This window comes from Phyllobates terribilis, unplaced genomic scaffold (assembly GCF_046119375.1).
Source record: "Phyllobates terribilis strain yellow unplaced genomic scaffold, ASM4611937v1 Scaffold_82__1_contigs__length_6685932, whole genome shotgun sequence".
In the NCBI taxonomy this organism is placed as follows: Eukaryota; Metazoa; Chordata; class Amphibia; order Anura; family Dendrobatidae; genus Phyllobates; species Phyllobates terribilis.
Genome location: NW_027362842.1, coordinates 1,175,501 through 1,196,150, shown reverse-complemented (window position 1 = coordinate 1,196,150; position 20,650 = coordinate 1,175,501). Strand labels below are relative to the sequence as shown.

General features: G+C 45.8%; 1 protein-coding gene across 1 annotated transcript in view; it reads left to right on the top strand.

Annotated features, from left to right (window-relative positions):
- LOC141197269 (vomeronasal type-2 receptor 26-like) overlaps positions 1 to 15,104 on the top strand; it is a 681,141-nt gene extending 666,037 nt beyond the window's left edge. Inside the window, exon 8 of the mRNA XM_073662656.1 lies at positions 14,203 to 15,104. Coding sequence (XP_073518757.1) covers positions 14,203 to 15,104 — 902 coding nt within the window. The remainder of the gene's footprint in view (positions 1 to 14,202) is intronic.
- The last annotated feature ends 5,546 nt before the right edge of the window (positions 15,105 to 20,650 follow it).

Below are 20,650 nucleotides of genomic sequence, written 5' to 3'. Positions count from 1 at the left end.
ATTTATGTTTCACTACTTCCATGCTCTTCACCTTCTTTTTTACTTCTCCCACACTTTCTCCTTCATCATCCTCAGCATCTTTTTCATCCACTTCTTCTTCACCTTCTTCTTCTTCACCTTCTTCGTATTATTCTTTTTTTTACATTCTTCATATTCTACTTCTTCATCTTCTTCATATTCTTCTTCTTCATCATATTCTTATTTGTGACAGGCATTCCTGTAGTTGTTATCTATAAAAGGTTGGACATTACACCTTTCGTTCTGCCCGTCACAAAAGATTTACAACAGGATTTGTCCGCGTTCAGTTTGGCCTGCAGCAGCAGGTCTTTTCCAGGGGCACCACGAGGAGGAACGGACTCACCCCCATACACTGCTTAGTCATCTTCTGCTTATAATTTAGATATTATCTTTTGCTCTGATTTTTAGTCTTATGCTTAATGTTCTTCCGCTTTTTGTTCTGCAGCTTCTTGTATTTCTGCTTCTTGGTTTTCTGTCTCTTGTTTTTCTGTATCTGGGTGCTTGTCTTCTCTTCTTTGTCTTCTTGGTCAACTTCTTCAGGGTCATCTTCTTGGTCTTCTTCGGGGTGGTCTTCAGGGTCGTCGTCTTCGGGGGTCCTCGTCTTCGGGGTCCTCGTCTTCTTCGGGTTGGTCTTCTGGGTCCTCGTCTTCGGGGTCCTCGTCTTCTTCGGGGTGGTCTTCAGGGTCCTCGTCTTCTTCGGGGTGGTCTTCAGGGTCCTCGTCTTCAGGGTCATTGTCTTCGGGGTCCTCGTCTTCTTAGGGTTGGTCTTCAGGGTCCTCGTCTTCAGGGTCCTCGTCAGGGAGATCCAGAGTGATTACCAAGAACCATTTCAAAAAGCTTGAACTTGGAAATGTAGCAGAAGGTACAAGAAAGCTGAGGAACTACCGAGGACCAGCTGACGGTACTGGAACCCGGATGGATAGCAGAAGGTACAAGAGCCAATGGAACTACCGAGGACCAGCTGATGTTACTGGAACTCGGTTACTAAGCAGGAGGTACCTGTGCCAGAAAGCACTACCAAGGACCAGCAGACGTTGGTGGAACTTGGATACCGAGAAGGAGGCACCTAATCCAAAGGCACTGCCGAGAACCAGCTGACGGTACTGGAACCCGGATGGGTAGCAGAAGGTACAAGAGCCAATGGAACTACCGAGGACCAGCTGATGTTACTGGAACCCGGATGGGTAGCAGAAGGTACAAGAGCCAATGGAACTACCGAGGACCAGCTGATGTTACTGGAACTCGGTTACTAAGCAGGAGGTACCTGTGCCAGAAAGCACTACCAAGGACCAGCAGACGTTGGTGGAACTTGGATACCGAGAAGGAGGCACCTAATCCAAAGGCACTGCCGAGAACCAGCTGACGGTACTGGAACCCGGATGGGTAGCAGAAGATACAAGAGCAAATGGAACTACCGAGGACCAGCTGACGGTACTGGAACCCGGATGGGTAGCAGAAGATACAAGAGCAAATGGAACTACCGAGGACCAGCTGACGGTACTGGAACCCGGATGGGTAGCAGAAGGTACAAGAGCCAATGGAACTACCGAGGACCAGCTGATGTTACTGGAACTCGGTTACTAAGCAGGAGGTACCTGTGCCAGAAAGCACTACCAAGGACCAGCAGACGTTGGTGGAACTTGGATACCGAGAAGGAGGCACCTAATCCAAAGGCACTGCCGAGAACCAGCTGACGGTACTGGAACCCGGATGGGTAGCAGAAGGTACCCATGTAAAAAAAAAGTTCAAGGCCGCGAGCCGGCCGCAGTTACCAAAACCCACAGTCCTACAGAGGGTGCTTGTCCTATTGGCACTATGGAACCAGCCTTCATTGCCAGATCCCGCAGCCCACATAGGAGTCACCTAAACTGCAGGCACCATAGAGTCGGCTAACCCGACCGCAACACGACAGGACAACGCATTGGAGGCAAAGTGACGTTGACACTACCCGGAAACAGCTGGCGTGCTGGAACCAGGCTGGGCAGGAGGGAGTACCCGTGCCAAAGACACTGCCGAGAACCAGCTGACGGTACTGGAACCCGGATGGGTAGCAGAAGATACAAGAGCAAATGGAACTACCGAGGACCAGCTGACGGTACTGGAACCCGGATGGGTAGCAGAAGGTACAAGAGCCAATGGAACTACCGAGGACCAGCTGATGTTACTGGAACTCGGTTACTAAGCAGGAGGTACCTGTGCCAGAAAGCACTACCAAGGACCAGCAGACGTTGGTGGAACTTGGATACCGAGAAGGAGGCACCTAATCCAAAGGCACTGCCGAGAACCAGCTGACGGTACTGGAACCCGGATGGGTAGCAGAAGGTACCCATGTAAAAAAAAAGTTCAAGGCCGCGAGCCGGCCGCAGTTACCAAAACCCACAGTCCTACAGAGGGTGCTTGTCCTATTGGCACTATGGAACCAGCCTTCATTGCCAGATCCCGCAGCCCACATAGGAGTCACCTAAACTGCAGGCACCATAGAGTCGGCTAACCCGACCGCAACACGACAGGACAACGCATTGGAGGCAAAGTGACGTTGACACTACCCGGAAACAGCTGGCGTGCTGGAACCAGGCTGGGCAGGAGGGAGTACCCGTGCCAAAGACACTGCCGAGAACCAGCTGACGGTACTGGAACCCGGATGGGTAGCAGAAGGTACAAGAGCCAATGGAACTGCCGAGAACCAGCTGGCGGTGCTGGAGCCCAGGGTAAATACTAAAAACAGAAGAGCCAGAGGTGTATTTGGAGGAGGTTTTAAATCCGTACTACAGTGGATGTGGACAAAGCAGGAGAATTTGCCGGACACACAGCTGGGGATCAGCTGACGTTACTGAATCCCAATAACACTGGAGCAAGCGTTGACTGTGCAGACGGCACTTCTGAGCAGCAACTAGCGGTATTGGAGCCCAGGGTAAATACTAAAAACGGAGGAGCCAGAGGTGTAATTGGAGCAAGTTTTAAATAAGTAGCACAGTGAATATGGACAGAGCAGGAGAAATTGCCGTGAACACAGCAGGGGAACAGCTGACGTTACTGAACCCCAATAACACCGCAGCAAGTGTTGACTGTGCAGACGGCACTTCCGAGCGCCAACTGGCGGTGCTGGAGCCCAGGGATAAGAATGAAAACAGAGGAGCCAGAGGTGTAATTCGAGCAACTTTAAAATGTGTAGTACAGTGGATGTGGACAAAGCAGGAGAAATTGCCGTCCGCACAGCAGGAGAACAGCTGACGTTACTGAACCCCAATAACACGGCAGCAAGTGTTGACTGTGCAGACGGCACTTCCGAGCGCCAACTGGCGGTGCTGGAGCCCAGGGATAAGAATGAAAACAGAGGAGCCAGAGGTGTAATTCGAGCAACTTTAAAATGTGTAGTACAGTGGATTTGGACAAAGCAGGAGAAATTGCCGTCCGCACAGCAGGAGAACAGCTGACGTTACTGAACCCCAATAACACGGCAGCAAGTGTTGACTGTGCAGACGGCACTTCCGTGCGCCAACTGGCGGTGTTGGAGCTCAGGGATAATACTGAAAACAGAGGAGCCAGAGGTGTAATTGGAGCAACTTTAAAATCTGTAGTAGTGAGAATGTGGACAGAGCAGGAGAAATTGCCGTCCGCACAGCAGGGGAACAGCTGACGTTACTGAACCCCAATAACATGGTAGCAAGTGTTGACTGTGCAGACAGCACTTCCGAGCGCCAACTGGCGGTGCTGGAGCCCAGGGATAAGAATGAAAACAGAGGAGCCAGAGGAGTAATTGGAGCAACTTTAAAATGTGTAGTACAGTGGATGTGGACAAATCAGGAGAAATTGCCGTCCGCACAGCAGGAGAACAGCTGACGTTACTGAACCCCAATAACACGGCAGCAAGTGTTGACTGTGCAGACGGCACTTCCGAGCGCCAACTGGCGGTGTTGGAGCTCAGGGATTACAGTTCAGGTGGTAGAAACATGAACAGAACAGGAGACCTGGATACTGTTGCCAACCAATTATTTATTCTGGAAGAGGACTGGCAAATTCATGAGAGATCCAGGCCTTGTTCATTTTGAGAAAAGTAAGCCGGTCAACGTTATCGGAGGATAGTCGCATGCGACGGTCTGTTAGTACACCACCTGCGGCACTAAAGACGCGTTCCGATAATACACTAGCAGCAGGGCAAGCTAGCACCTCCAGTGCATACTGACTAAGCTCTGGCCATGTATCCAGCTTACAGACCCAAAACTTGAAGGGAGAAGAGCCGTCTGGGAGTACACTAAGAGGGCAAGACATGTAGTCTGTCACCATCTGACGGAAACGTTGCCTCCTGCTGACTGGAGCTGTCTGTGATGGTGTAGACATTTGTGGCGGCGGGGACACAAAACTTTGCCACATTTCGGCCATACTGGTCTTGCCTTGTGCTGAGGCGCTGCTTCTGCTCCCTCTTTGTGCAGAGCTTCCTCCACTGCCTCGACGCACTGAGCTGCTTTGTAAAGCACTAGCAGCACTGCTCTCGGTTGGAATGGAGAACATGATGGAATGCACCAGTGCGTCTTGGTACTCCCGCATTTTACGCTCCCGGTTCAATGGTGTTATGAGGCTTTGTAAGTTGTCCCGGTAGCGAGGATCTAGGAGGGTGGACACCCAATAATCAGCCGTGTTGAGAATGTGGGCGATGCGGCGGTCGTTTCTGAGGCACTGCAGCATGAAATCAACCATGTGCTGCAGACTGCCAACTGGCCAAGAAACGCTGTCCCCTGCTTGAGGCGTGATCTCTGCCTGCTCTGCATCACCCCACCCTCGCTCTAGATACTGACTACTAGAGCATTGTGTACCTCCCTCCTCTGGACAGATGTCTTCCTCATCCATTGACTCCTCCTCATCCTCCTCACAAAGTGTCCCCTGCCTAGGCCTTTGTGAGGAACCACGTTGCGCAGACTGTAGAGAAGCAGATGGCATTTGTGACTCCTCATCCTCCACCTCTTCCAAAACCTCGTCCCTTAGTGCTTGCAGTGTTTTTTCAAGCAGGCAGATAAGGGGGATAGTCATGCTGACTAGTGCATCATCTGCACTCGCCATCCGCGTGGAATAATCGAAGGCACGCAAAACGTGGCAAATGTCCTTCATAGAGGCCCACTCAGTGGTGGTGAAGTGTGAACGGCGCGCACTGCGACTTGTTTGCGCCTGCTGCAGCTGGTACTCCATTACTGCTGCCTGCTGCTCACACAACCTCTCCAACATATGTAACGTTGAATTCCACCTGGTGGGTAGGTCACATATGATGCGATGTTCCGGAAGACATAATCGGCGCTGCAGAGCTGCAATGCGTGATCTTGCATTGCTGGAACGCCGCAAGTGAGCGCACTCTATGCGGACCTTGTGAAGCAGTGCATCAAGATCCGGATAGTCCCTCAAAAAACTCTGCACGACCAAGTTGAGCACATGTGCCAGACATGGGATGTGAGTGAGGTTGCCTAGGCCCAGAGCTGCCACCAGATTTCGGCCATTGTCACACACTACCATGCCTGGCTGGAGATTCGCTGGCACAAACCACACGTCACTCTGCTGCTTGATGGCATTCCAGAGCTCCTGCGCTGTGTGGCTTCGATTCCCCAAAGAAATTAATTTTAATACGGCCTGTTGACGTTTGGCCACGGCTGTGCTCATATCGGTCATCATAACAGGTAACCGTTCACGGGTCGATGTGGAGGTAGACCGTGACGGCTCCTGCAGCGCTGATTCAGAGGAACTGGAGTATGAGGAGGAGTCAGTGTACAGACTGGATTCCTGCAATCCTTGGAGTTGGCAGAACACGTACAGCGCCACTCTCAAGATCTGTACCCGGCTCCACAACATTTACCCAATGGGCAGTGAGGGAAAGGTATCGTCCCTGTCCATGCTTACTGGTCCACGCATCAGTGGTCAGGTGGACCTTGCTACTGACGGCGTTTTGTAGCGCATGTTTAATTTTTCCCTCCACATGATGTTGCAGGGCAGGGACGGCTTGCCTGCTGAAATAAAAGCGGCTGGGCACGTTGTATTGTGGGACTGCCAATGCCATAAAGTTACGGAATGTGTCAGTCTCCACCAGCCTGAATGATAGCATTTCAAGGGCCAGTAGTTTAGCAATGCCAGCATTCAGAGCCTGTGCTCGGGGGTGGTTTGCCGAGTATGGGCGCCTTTTCTCCCATGCCTGTGCTAACGATGGCTGTAGACTGGCCTGGGAGTGTGAGGATGACTGGGAAAGTGGTGCTGTGGGTGGAATTACACTGTGTCTCTGTACAACAGTGCCAGAGATTCTTCCATGGCGATCCTGTGAGGAAGCCGAACCAGCTGTGTGTGAGCTGGAGGAAGAGGCTACAACACGAGCTGAAGAGGTGGTAGGTGGCGCTGTAGGTTGGCCTAGGTCTTCAGTGTGTTTGTGTAACTCCACCACGTGCTTGGTCCGCACATGTTTCCACATATTTGTGGTATTGAGGTTGCTGACACTTTTCCCTCTTTTCACCTTCTGATTACACAGCTTGCATTTGACAAAGCAAATGTCATCTGCAACTGTGTCAAAAAAGGACCAGGCACTGCAAGTCTTGGGAGCGCCCGCTTTTGATTTTGGAAGAGCCATGCTCCTAATGGGTGCCGAAGTGGAGGCTACAGGCCACCAAGTCTGCCCCCTCCCTCTCCCTCCTTTTTGGGCCGTTCGGGGAATCTCTTCCTCAGAGCTGCTCCCACCACCTTCCTGTCCCTCACGCCATGATGGGTCAAGGACCTCATCATCTACACCACCCTCTTCAAACAACTGCTTCTCCTGGGTAGTCTCGACAGCACAGTACGCACCAGAAAGTGGCACCTGAGTCTCATCATCAGATGCGTACTGAGGTGTGCTGCTGACCATAGGCACTGGCCCACCCGCCTCTTCAGATTCAGAGAGACAAAACGGTTGCGCATCACTGCATACTACCTCTTCTTCAAATTCTCGAATTCTGCTTGGCTGGCCCCCTCTTTCCAAGCCAAGAGATTCAGAGAACAGAAGTAGAGATGGCTCCTGTCCAGGGCTCTCTGACTGCCTGGGCAATTTGGCAGGTGGTGAAGAGACAGATGGGTGCTCTTCAGTGCTCAGGACCTGAGAGGATCTGGAACTAATTGAAGTCGATGCGTTAGCTGCCATCCATCCGACAACGGCTTCAATTTGGTCCTCGCGCAGCAGTGGGGTACGGCTAGCTCCTACAAAGCTGCGCATAAAGGACTGTTCCCTGGTAAAACTGGGGGATGCTGAGTCACTGGTGCCCGCAGCAGGCACAGAATCCCCACGTCCTCTCCCTGCAGGCACAGAATCCTCACGTCCTCTCCCTGCAGAAACTCCACGCCCACGCCCACGACCACGACCACATGCCTTACTCCCTGCCTTCTTCATCTTGGTAGACTGATAAAGATAGGCAGAAAAGTACTAAGGGCTTAGTGTGCTTATTCCTGAACAGCTGCTAACAGGTATAAGAAACACTAATTTTATAAAGTGTGGACTAGACTTTAATATGAGCTAATGTGGCCTACACAACTGTAAAGTGGAGTGTTTGGTGAACTTTATTTAGGTTTTTTTTGTCACAAAAAGACACTGGATGTGCCTAAAGATGTAATAACGATAGTATCACAAACTTTTTGTAGCTATTACAATGTAGGAAGGTAACCTACAATGCAATAGATGAGGCTGCAAAAAATAGGCTAATACTAATCTGGCTGGGGCTGCAGGGCCCAATGCTGCAGAAAGGCTCCTCTATCTACTCCTATATAGTGTGTTTGGAATCAATTTAGCTGAATATGGATGGAACCACCACACTAATAGGAGATATCAGGAAAAATTATGAATTGGCAATAAAGGACAATGTATGAGGCAGTGACACACACTGAGTGCACTACAACCAGACGGGGTTGAAGCACACACTACAGGGTGAGCTGCACTCACACACCAGACCTTGCAGACAGCGGTGAACAGTACAGATGCAGAGCACTGTGCACTAGTGCTGCAAGACGGAAAAAAAATTCTCTATCTACTCCTATATAGTGTGTTTGGAACCAATTTAGCTGAATACAGATGGAACCACCACACTAATAGGAGATATCAGGAAAAATTATGAATTGGCAATAAAGGACAATGTATGAGGCAGTGACACACACTGAGTGCACTACAACCAGACGGGGTTGAAGCACACACTACAGGGTGAGCTGCACTCACACACCAGACCTTGCAGACAGCGGTGAACAGTACAGATGCAGAGCACTGTGCACTAGTGCTGCAAGACGGAAAAAAATTTCTCTATCTACTCCTATATAGTGTGTTTGGAACCAATTTAGCTGAATACAGATGGAACCACCACACTAATAGGAGATATCAGGAAAAATTATGAATTGGCAATAAAGGACAATGTATGAGGCAGTGACACACACTGAGTGCACTACAACCAGACGGGGTTGAAGCACACACTACAGGGTGAGCTGCACTCACACACCAGACCTTGCAGACAGCGGTGAACAGTACAGATGCAGAGCACTGTGCACTAGTGCTGCAAGACGGAAAAAAATTTCTCTATCTACTCCTATATAGTGTGTTTGGAACCAATTTAGCTGAATACAGATGGAACCACCACACTAATAGGAGATATCAGGAAAAATTATGAATTGGCAAAAAAGGACAATGTATGAGGCAGTGACACACACTGAGTGCACTACAACCAGACTTGGCTGAAGCACACACTACAGGGTGAGCTGCACTCACACACACAGACCTTGCAGATAGCGGTGAACAGCACAGGGAACTGTGCACTAGCACTGCAAGGCACAGTGATTTAGAAAGTAGCTTGGGTAAAGCAGTATAGAGCAAATAGGTAGCTAAAACTGTCCCTCAGAACAACAGCGTCCTATCCCTAACTGAATTCACAGCAGAGTGAGCTCAAAATGGCGGCGGTGGCTTTTATAGTGCATCATGACATCATTTCAGCAGCCAATCACAGCCATGCCATTAGTTAAGATGCCTACATGCCTAACAGGATGTGCCCACACTTCTTAGGATCCTCATTGGCTGAATAAAATGAAAATGTCTCATTGCATTATGGGAACTTCCGATTCCGGTATACGATATTGCAATAGTATCGGAATTAAGTATCGGAATTCCGATACCGCGAATATCGGCCGATACCCGATATTTCAGTATCGGAATGCTCAACACTATTTATTATCAATTAACAAAATACAAAGTGAGTAAAAAAAAAGAAATCTAAATCACAATAGTTCTTTGTGTGACTACTATTTGCCATCAAAACAGCATCAAAGCACACATTTTGTCTAGGCACGCTTGAACACAGTTTTTGAAGCCACTCGGCAAGGAGGTTGTTTCAAACAACTTGGAGAGCTAATCACAGATCCTCTGTGATTACTTACATTATGTTAGGAGGGCGGTTGCAGACAACTTAATTTTAATGGAACGCAACTGACCCCGGGGTCCGCGATGCAGCCTGGAGGGCTGCTGCCGAACACTTTCTGGGTGTAAAGGCAAGCGACAACTAAGATGTTAAACCCTTCCGTGTTACTTCACACAGGAACGGGTAAAGCGGTACGCTCTATCTCCGCTAACTGCATGGAGGGAGAGCGACCGGCGACACACCTATAAACTATCTTAGCCCTTCATGTTAATGCACACGGAAAGGGTAAGACAGTTCACACAATCTCCAAAAACCGCAGGGAGACGTGCGACCGTGGGAGAAGCAGCAGCCCTGTCTTTGATACAGGCGCTACGCTATGGGGAATGGCGCTAAAGTGGCTCACACAATCTCCAAGAACCGCAGGGAGACGTGTGACCGGACTAGGAGCAGTAGCCCTGTCTACGATACAGGCGCTACGCTGACGCTAGTGTGCGGGAGTGATTTCCGCCAGGTACTCGTGCACTCAGCCGGCGTGCTACCGGACGGAGCCGACCCACTCAATATGGCTCTTAGAGGAGCTCTGGAGATATGCGTGCACAACCAAACAACCAGCTCAAATGATCTGAGCGCGCCGCCATGTTTGTGGCCTTTTAAAGATTAAGCCCTGCCCCACTGTCGCACCATTGGTGACGACACCCGTGACCAATCAGGCAGTGCCAGGTCACCGGATCAGCTGGTTCCTGAACCACCAATCACGGTCCGCCATGTCACGGACATGCTCAGTGTGGCGCATCTCGGACTTAGGCTGCCGGAGCCCCGACTCCCTCTGCAACCTATACTTCATAGTGCTAGGCACAAACACCCAAGATACAACCCGAGTATCTCGAGCACTAGCTAGGCGTTGGGACCAAAGGAAATGCTGTGCAACATCAGCCCTTGCTGGACCTGAATGGGAGACCACAGAATCCTCAGATGGCTCTGAACCCATTTCAGATCCAGTAAATGCCCGATGCCTAACATTATTCCCCCCTTTAACATCCTCCTCCACTTGACACTCTACTCAGGCCAAAATTTTAAAAGGACCAGTAGAGCGGGGGGCAAAGTTAGAAGATTCCCTTCGTACTTTATTTTTGCGAGCCGTGAGCCACACTCTGTCGCCCGCATAGAACACGGGAGCGGTACGACAAGAAGTGTCAACCGACTCACTATCTGTGGAGTCCGCCACAAATAACGAGTGGCAATGTCCAGCTGGACTTCGACAGAAAGATCTATCTCTCGCACAGATGGCACACGCTAGAATATGTTCCATAACGTCCTGGCGCCACCGGGGCCACCAATACGACCGTTGAAGGAACTTAGTGGTACATTTGACCCCAAAATGACCTCCGATCTTAGGGGCATGAGCCTAGGAGAGCACCTCCTTTTGTAGATTAGGAGGAACGAACATCCTCCTAGGGGGAAGAGTAAGACTGGGCTCGTCATCGTCCCTAGCCATATTCATGGACTGGGACAAAAGGTCTATCGGGGAATTCTTTTCGACATAAACTGACGAGACCTGAGTCTCGGGGAAAGACAAAGAATCTGTGCCAGGGGTCAAATTAGTAGAAGGCTCCGAGGCTACCCTCTGAGAGACTGGTATCATACATTGGAACACACAATTCTTTCCCCAGGAAGAAATCCTCCCCGTACTCCAATCAATGTGTGGAGCATGAGTACGTAGCCATGGAAGACCCAATAGCACCTCATCTAATCCCCCGGGTATAATAAGGAAGGAGGTAACCTCCCGGTGACCCTGAAGGAACGACATGGTGAGGGGAACTGTCTGATGAGTAATCTGTGTGTCCAGCCGAGAACCGTTGACCACCCTGATGTTCATGGGCTTTGGCAGAGACTCCATAGGGATGGCATGCCTCTGGGCAAATGTGAGTGACAAAAGATTGTCGTCGGCACCAGAATCCACCCCGGCCTTGGCAGCAACCGTGGCTGTGCCGAAGGACAATGTCACCTTACATAATAATTTAGAGGAAAGCGCCCCAGAGTCTAACGCACCTACTCCAACGGTGGTTAAACCCACTCGTTCTCCCGACTGCTTGGAACCCTTATTAATGGGACACTCCAAGAGATGTACAGGTCGGGGACGAGAGGGGCTAGAGACAGTCCGGGATATGTCCATAGCCTCAGGCTCAGGGTCTGGAGCCGCGGGTTTGGAAATGGGTCTGGAAAACGATGGTGCCAAACAATACTGAGGTCCAGGGACCTCCAGCTCAAACTTATGTTCTGCATGACGCAAATCTATTCGGTTAGCTAGGGAGATTAACTCCTCCAGAGAGGTTGGAATCTCCCTGGTAAATAGAGCATTTTTCACATGCCCAGCCAGCCCCCTCCAAAACACAGGAATAAGCGACCGCTCAGACCAATCCAGTTCAGCCGCTAAGGTTTTGAACTGGATGGCATAGTGACTGGCGGTGGCCGAACCCTGGATCAACGCAAGCAGTTTAAGGGCCATATCATGCGTGACCAGAGGCCCCAGGAAAACACTCTTTAGGGTTCTAAGGAAAAAACCTGCAATAGTTACTACCGGGTCATTCCGCTCCCACAGTGGAGTAGCCCACTCCAGAGCCCTGTGGGTGAGTAATGAGATGACATAACCCACTTTAGCTCTTTCGGAGGGGAACCGTGCCTCCATCATCTCCAAGTGAATGGAGCATAAATTAATAAAACCCCTGCAGGCTTTACTGTCCCCAGAAAATTTTTCCGGGAGAGCAAATCGGGGTAATGGGGCACTTGCAGTGGTTGCAGTATTCACCGCGGCCGAGTTAATCATATTGGCTGCTAGAGAAGCCGCCTGGGTAGCTACTGCAGTAATATCAGCGACCGGGACAGCTTGCTCCAGAGACTTAAGTCTGGCCTCAAGTCGCTGTATATAGCGCTGCAGCTGCTGATTGTCGGCCATGTTCGGCAAGACCCTGGCGCTCAGATACTGTTAGGAGGGCGGTTGCAGACAACTTAATTTTAATGGAACGCAACCGACCCCGGGGTCCGCGATGCAGCCTGGAGGGCTGCTGCCGAACACTTTCCGGGTGGAAAGGCAAACGACAACTAAGATGTTAAACCCTTCCGTGTTACTTCACACAGGAACGGGTAAAGCGGTACGCTCTATCTCCGTTAACTGCACGGAGGGAGAGCGACCGGCGACGCACCTATAAACTATCTTAGCCCTTCGTGTTAATGCACACGGAAAGGGTAAGACGGTTCGCACAATCTCCAAGAACCGCAGGGAGACGTGCGACCGTGGGAGAAGCAGCAGCCCTGTCTTTGATACAGGCGCTACGCTATGGGGAATGGCGCGAAAGCGGTTCACGCAATCTCCAAGAACCGCAGGGAGACGTGTGAACGGACTAGGAGCAGTAGCCCTGTCTACGATACAGGCGCGACGCTAAGGAGAAGATGCTAGTGTGCGGGAGTGATTTCCGCCAGGTACTCGTGCACTCAGCCGGCATGCTACCGGACGGAGCCGACCCGCTCAATATGGCTCTTAGAGGAGCTCTGGAGATATGCGTGCACAACCAAACAACTAGTTCAAATGATCAGAGCGTGCCACCATGTTTGTGGGCAGGCCTTTTAAAGATTAAGCCCTGTCCCACTGTCGCACCATTGGTGACGACACCCATGACCAATCAGGCGGTGCCAGGTCACCGGATCAGCTGGTTCCTGAACCACCAATCACGGTCCGCCATGTCATGGGCATACTCAGTGCGGCGCATCTCGGACTTAGGCTGCCGGAGCCCCGACTCCCTCCGCAACCTATACTTCATAGTGCTAGGCACAAACACCTGAGATACAACCCGAGTATCACATGCACTAGCTAGGCGTTGGGACCGAAGAAAATGCTGTGCAACATCAGCCCCAGCTGGACCTGAATGGGAGACCACAGAATCCTCAGATGGCTCTGAACCCATTTAAGATCAAGCAAAAGCCTGACACCTAACACATTACTTCCAGGCCTGATTTATTCTGAATATAGTTCTTATAGATATTAGCGGTATCTTTCGGGTTGTTGTCCTGCTGTAGAATAAATTTGGAGCTGAGTAAAAGTTTCCCTTATTGTAGTGCATGACGGAGAAGTATCAGCCTGTATTTCTCAGTATTGAGGACACCATTAATTTTGACTTAATCCCTTTTAAATTATCTGAAACATATTTACTGTTCTCAAAATACGCAAATAAGTACAAAGGCTTTTTATCAAGCCTTCGAAAAATGATCTCTTTTTTATAGAGCAGGAGCAAAGCGAAGAGGTAATGGCTTGTTGCCAACAAGCCTTTCAACATATTAGCTCTATTTTCTGAGCTATTTGATATTTTTGGACCCTCACGGGAGTAAGTTTTGCATCAACCATACAATATACTCATATCACAATGCATAAAATGTGTGGTTCCTTTAGCAGCAATAGCCACATAATAGAGAATTACGTTTGGGCATACAAGGAGATGTTTGGCAATGTAGAGTCAGCAATGACAGCCCCAGCAGCAACAGTAGAGTCTAGCTCTAAAAAATCCAATGGACAGGCAGCAAAAAATGATTTTTAGTCCCAAATACATGCCTCTAAATAAAAAAAAATGTCATCAATGGTGTACAACCTTTTTAGTAAGATTACAATGATTATCTACCTAGACAAAACAAGTATGATTTGGTATCTTTAAATGAATTTATAATGACTGGTACCATCATTACAGTTACTTTTATAAGTTTCAAGATGAGCCGTGCAATCGAAATACATGTACGTTCCTTCTATTATTTCCAGATAGTGAAATCTGCCACAAGTGTCCTGATGAGAAATGGCCAAATGAAGAAAAAGATGAGTGTATTCCAAAAATAATAGAGTATCTGTCATATGAGCAGGATGTAATGGCAGCAGTTTTTTCCTCCATGTCTGAACTTTTTTTTATCATTACTATCCATGTATCAGGGATTTTCATTTTCTTCTTGGACACTCCTATAGTAAAAGCCAACAATCGGAACATCAGCTTCATTCTTCTTCTGTCCCTCAAGATGAGTTTATTTTGTGTGTTCCTGTTCATTGGTCGCCCCAATGACACAACCTGCATGCTACGACAAATCTCCACTGGAGTCACCTTCACTGTTGCGGTGTCTTCCATCCTGGCCAAGTCTATCATGGTTTCCATTGCTTTCAAAGCCACCAGACCTGGAAGCTCCTGGAGGAGATGGATGGGGGTGACACTGCCCAATTCTGTAGTCCTGATCTGCTCCTTCGTTCAGTTTCTGAATGGCGTTATTTGGTTGTCGGTTTATCCTCCATTTCAGGAGATGGACATGGACACTTATCCAGGGAAGATCATCATTCAATGTAATGAAGGTTCTGTCATGGCCTTTTACTTTATGTTGGGTTATATGGGGTTTCTAGCCGCTGTGAGCTTTGTTCTGGCTTTCATGGTGAGGACATTACCTGATATCTATAATGAGGCCAAGTACATCACCTTCAGCATGCTGCTCTTCTGCAGTGTCTGGATCTGTGCTATCCCAGCGTATCTGAGCAGTAATGGGAAGAACATGGTCATGGTACAGATATTCTCTATATTGGCCTCAGAAATTGGGATATTGGGCTGCATATTCTTCCCCAAATGCTACAATATTATCATGAGGCCAGAGATGAACAGTAGAAGACAATTCCTGGAAAAACATTAATTCGTGTATGGATTACACATAGAACACTGTTAATAAAATGGACTTTTTATCTTATATTGGTATCACGTACAAATAAATATAAGCATGATTAGATAATGATTCAGTTTCTATGCACCCCACATGTGACCTAGATGTTATAATTTATCAACACATTGTGTAGTGCTATTTGTGAAAAACTGTGCTACAAAGCCCGTGTGGTGTTCCTTCTTTTCTGAGTCCTATTGTGTGTCATTGAAAAAGGCTACGTCCATGGGTGTTTAAGGCAAAAATCCTGCAAAAGTATTAATTCTTTAAGAAACAAAAGTCTTAATACTTCCCTTTAAGTTCCAAATTATTACACAAATGGTATTTTTCTCTGTTTTTCCTAAATGGTGGATGCAGATGAGTCATATAATGTTCACATCATTGACCGTTAAAGGATAAATTACATTTTATTGGCCAAACTTCCCAATGATAACAGTATTTTTTACAATCTAACATATCTCAAAGTGCGGAAAATTTTTCTGCACAACAGAGTTTCCAAATATTTCATAGGTTGTAAAGAATTGAAAATGGTCATTTGAGTATGTAGCATTAAGAGGTCACATTTACTGAAATCAAAGGCTATTTCAATCAAAATCATCTTAACAGGCCAAGTGCCATGTAACATAGCAACCGCCTTTGATATCACCTTCACAATTCTTACATACATTAATCTTGTGAGTAGAGATGAGCGAACTTGTTCGGTAAACATTCGCCAATCTCAAAGTGGGCACGAACATTGCATATTAGGATTCGAGTTCGGATCCCCAAGCATTTTCCTCAAAATCGTCAAAATTCTATAAATGATCACTAATGCTTTTGTTAGGACTTTTCTAGGATAGTGGTGCTGTATGACGAGCAGGGGGTGTGTTTGATGAGGGAGTGTCCAGACACGAAGTCTTGTATCTTTGGCTGCCAAAGTCACATGTCCCTCTCCATATAAAGAGTGTTTTGACATCATTTTGTTAGTGTAAAAGCATAGAGAGGCTGCTTCTGCTGCTGCTACTGGATAGTCAGACAGTTATCTAGGCGGCTGATTGTCAGTCAGCTAGTTCACATAGATAGGATCCCTGTGTGACTGTGAAATCGACCTTCCAGCAGATCAATCATTTACGCTAATTGTGTGGTTCAGACACCAGGCCACATTTCAGCAAATAATTATTTTGTCCTAATATTGTACTCCAGCCAGCAGTCCACATTTCAGAATCTAAATTCTTTGTGCTAATAGCATAGTACAGAAACCAGGCCACATTACAGCACATACATTTTTTTGTGATAATAATGTACTAAAACCTTGAGTCAACATTTCAGAATCTAAATTTTTTGTGCTAATAGCATAGTCCTGTAGCCAGGCCACATTTCAGATTTTAATTCCATTGTGATAAAAATGGGCTCCAGTGAGGACTTCACATTTCAGAATCTAAATTCTTTGTGCTAATAGCATGGTCCTGAAACCAGACACATTTCAGCATAAAAATCTTGTGAGATGCTATTGTAATAAAGCCAGGAGTCCACATTTCAGAATCTAAATTATTTGTTCTCATAGAGTGGTACAGAAACCAAGGCCACATTTCAACATATAAATCATTTGTGCTAATATTTTTGTTCTATCTAGGAGTCCACATTTAAAAATCTAAATTATTTGTGCTAATACTGTAGTCCTGAAAACACGCCACATTTCAGTATTAAATACTTTTGTGCTAATATTGTGCTCCAGCTAGGAGTCCACATTTCAGAATCTAAATTCTTTGTGCTAATAGCATGGTCCTGAAACCAGGTCACATTTCAGCTTTTAGTTCTTTTGTACTAATAGTGTGCTCCAGCTAGGAGACCACATTTCGGAATCTAAATTTTTTAGTGTTAATAACATGGTCCTGAAATCAGACCACATTTCTGCTTTTAATACTTTTGTGCTAATATTGTGCTCCAGAAAAGGAGTCCATATTTTAGAATCTAAATTCTTTCAGCTAATAGCTTGGTCGTGAAACAAGGCCATATCTCAGCTTTAAATTATTTTGTGCTAATATTGTGATCGAGCTAGGACTCCACATTTAATAATCTAAATTCTTTCAGCTAATAGCTTGGTCCTAAAACAAGGCCACATTTCAGATTTTTATTCTTTTGTGTTTATATTGTGCTCCGGCTAGGAGTTCACATTTATTGATCTATTTTTTTTGTGATAATAGCATGGTCCTGAAACCAGGCCACATTTGAACATATAAATCTTTGGTGCTAATATTTTTCCTCTAGCCAGGATTCCACATTTAAAAATGTAAATTCTTTGTGCTAATAGCCTGGTCGTGAAAATAGGCCACATTTCAGCTTTTAATACCTTTGTGCTATTATTGTGCTCCAACCAGGAGTCCACATTTCAGAGTCTAAATTCTTTGTGCTAATAGCTTGGTCCTGGAACAAGGCCACATTTCAGCATAACAATCTTTTTTGCTAATATTTATTCTCTATCCAGGAGTCCACATTTAATAATCTAAATTCTTTCGGTTTAAACTGTGACCAGAAACCAAGCCACATTTCAGCTTTTAATTCTTTTGTGCTAATATTGTACTCAAGCAAGGAGTCCACATTTCAGAATATAAATTATTTGTGCTAATAGCGTGGTCCTGAAACCAGGCCACATTTCAGCATTTAGATCTTTTGTGCTAATATTGTGCTACAGCCAGGAAACCACATTTCAGAATCTAAATTCTTTGTGCTAATAGCGTGGTTCTCGAACCAGACCACATTTCAGCATTTAGATCTGTTAAACTAATATTGTGCTCCAGCCAGAAGTCCATCTTTCAGAATCTAGATTCTTTGTGCTTATAGCCTGGTCCTGAAACCAGGCCTCATTTCAGTTTTTAATTCTTTTGTGCTAATATTGTGCTCCAGCCAGGAGTCCACATTTAAGCATTTAAATTCTTTCTTCTGTTAGTGTGGTAATGAAACCAGGCCACACTTCAGCTTTTAATATTTGTGTGATAATACTGTGCTCCAGTCAGTTGTCCACATTTCAGAATCTAAATTCATTGTGCTATTAGCTTGGTCCTAAAAACAAGGCCACATTTCAGCATATAAATATTTTGTGTTAATATTTTTGCTCTAGCCCAGAGTCCACATTTAATAATCGAAATTATTTCGGTTTAAACTGTGTTCCAGAAACGAGGCCACATTACAGCTTTTAATTTGTTTGTGCTAATATTGTTCTCCAGCGAGGAGTCCACATTTCAAATCTAAATTCTTTGTGATAATAGCATGGTCCTGAAACCAGGCCACATTTGAACATATAAATCTTTTGTGCTAATATTTTTGTTCAAGCCAGGAGTCCACATTTAAAAAATTAAATTCTTTGTGCTAATAGCCTGGTTGTGAAAATAGGCCACATTTCAGCTTTTAATACGTTTTTGCTGTTATTGTGCTCCAACCAGGAGTCCACATTTCAAAGTCTAAATTCTTTGTGCTAATAGCTTGGTCCTGAAACCAGGTCACATTTCAGCTTTTAGTTCTTTTGTACTAATAGTGTGCTCCAGCTAGGAGTCCACATTTCGGAATCTAAATTGTTTGGTGTTAATAACATGGTCCTGAAATCAGGCCACATTTCTGCTTTTAATACTTTTGTGCTAATATTGTGCTCCAGAAAAGGAGTCCATATTTTAGAATCTAAATTCTTTCAGCTAATAGCTTGGTCGTGAAACAAGCCCACATCTCAGCTTTAAATTATTTTGTGCTAATATTGTGATCGAGCTAGGAGTCCACATTTAATAATCTAAATTCTTTCAGCTAATAGCTTGGTCCAGAAAATTAGCCATATTTCAGATTTTTATTCTTTTGTGTTTATATTGTGCTCTGGCTAGGAGTTCACATTTATTAATCTAATTTTTTTGTGTTATTGGTGTGCTCCTGAAACCAGGCCAAATTTCAGCATATAAATCTTTTGTGCTAATATTGTACTAAAGCTGGGAGTCCACATTTCAGATCTAAATTCTTTGTGATTTGGTCCTGAAACCATGCAACATTTCTGCTTTTAATTCTTTTGTGCTAAAATTGTGCTCCAGAGAGAAGTATGCATTTCAGAAGCTAAATCATTTGTGCTAATAGCATGGTCCTGAAACCAGGCCACATTTCAGCTTTTAATACTTTTGTGCTAATATTGTGCTCCAAAAAAGGAGTCCATATTTCAGAATCCAAATTCTTTCAACTAATAGCTTGGTCATGAAACAAGGCCACATTTCAGCTTTTAATTCTTTTGTGCTAATATTGTGCTCCAGCTAGGAGTCCACATTTAATAATCTAAAATGTTTGTGTTATTAGCATGGTCCTAAAACCAGGCCAATTTTCAGCATATAAATCTTTTGTGCTAATATTGTACTAAAGCTGGGAGTCCACATTTCAGATTCTAAATTCTTTGTGATAATAGCCTGGTCCTGAAATCAGGCCACAATTCAGCATATAAATCTTTTGTGCTAATATTGTACTAAGGCCAGAAGTCCATATTTCAGAATTTAAATTATTTCGGCTCATAGCGTGGTCCAGAAACCAAGGTCGCATTTCAACATATTAATCTTTTGTGCTAATATTTTTGCTCTAGCCAGTCCATATTTAAAAATCTAAATTATTTGTGCTAATAGTGTGGTCCTAAAAATAGGCCATATTTTAGCTTTAAATACTTTTGTGCTCCAGCCAGGGGTCCACATTTCAGAATCTAAATTCTTTGTGCTAATTGCATGGACTTTAAACCAGGCCACATTTCAGTTTTTAATTCGTTTATGCTAATATTGTACTCCAGCTAGGAGTCCACATTTCAGAATCTAAATTCTTTGTGCTAATAGCATGGTCCTGAAACCAGGCCACATTAAAACATATAAATCTTTTGTGCTAACATTTTTGCTCCAGCCAGGAGTCCACATTTCAGAATGTAAATTCGTTGAGCTAATAGTGTGGTACTGAAACCAGGCCACATTTCAGCTTTAAATTATTTTTTGCTAATATTGTGCTCCAGCCAGGAGTCCACATTTCAGATTTTAAATTCTTTGTGCTAATAGCATGGTCCTTGAGCCAGGCCACGTTTCAGCTTTTAATTCTTTTGTGCTAATATTGTGCTCCAGTTAGGAGTCCACATTTCAAAATCGAAATTCTTTGTGCTAATAGCATGGTCCTGAAGACAACATTTGAAAATATGTGAACATAGAACCAACGCAATGGGTAAGTCTCAATCTCAACATCCCATTCATGGGGAAGGAGGGGTTTACTATACCATCTTACATTATCAACCTATAAATCAGGGTAGTGCACCCCAAAAAACTTGGGTATACTCAGCAAATAAATTAAAAAATATATTTTATTTAAATCACATTAAAAATTAGAGCGTTCAGACTTTAAAATAGTCAGTGGGTGTAGGGTAGGAAATATGTGAAAGGATCACAGGGGGGCAGAATACATGGGCAGACCATTTAAGTCATGGGGCTAGTACATGCCAAAAAAAGAGTGTTCACGACTAGTGTTGAGCATTCCGATACTGAAATATCGGGTAT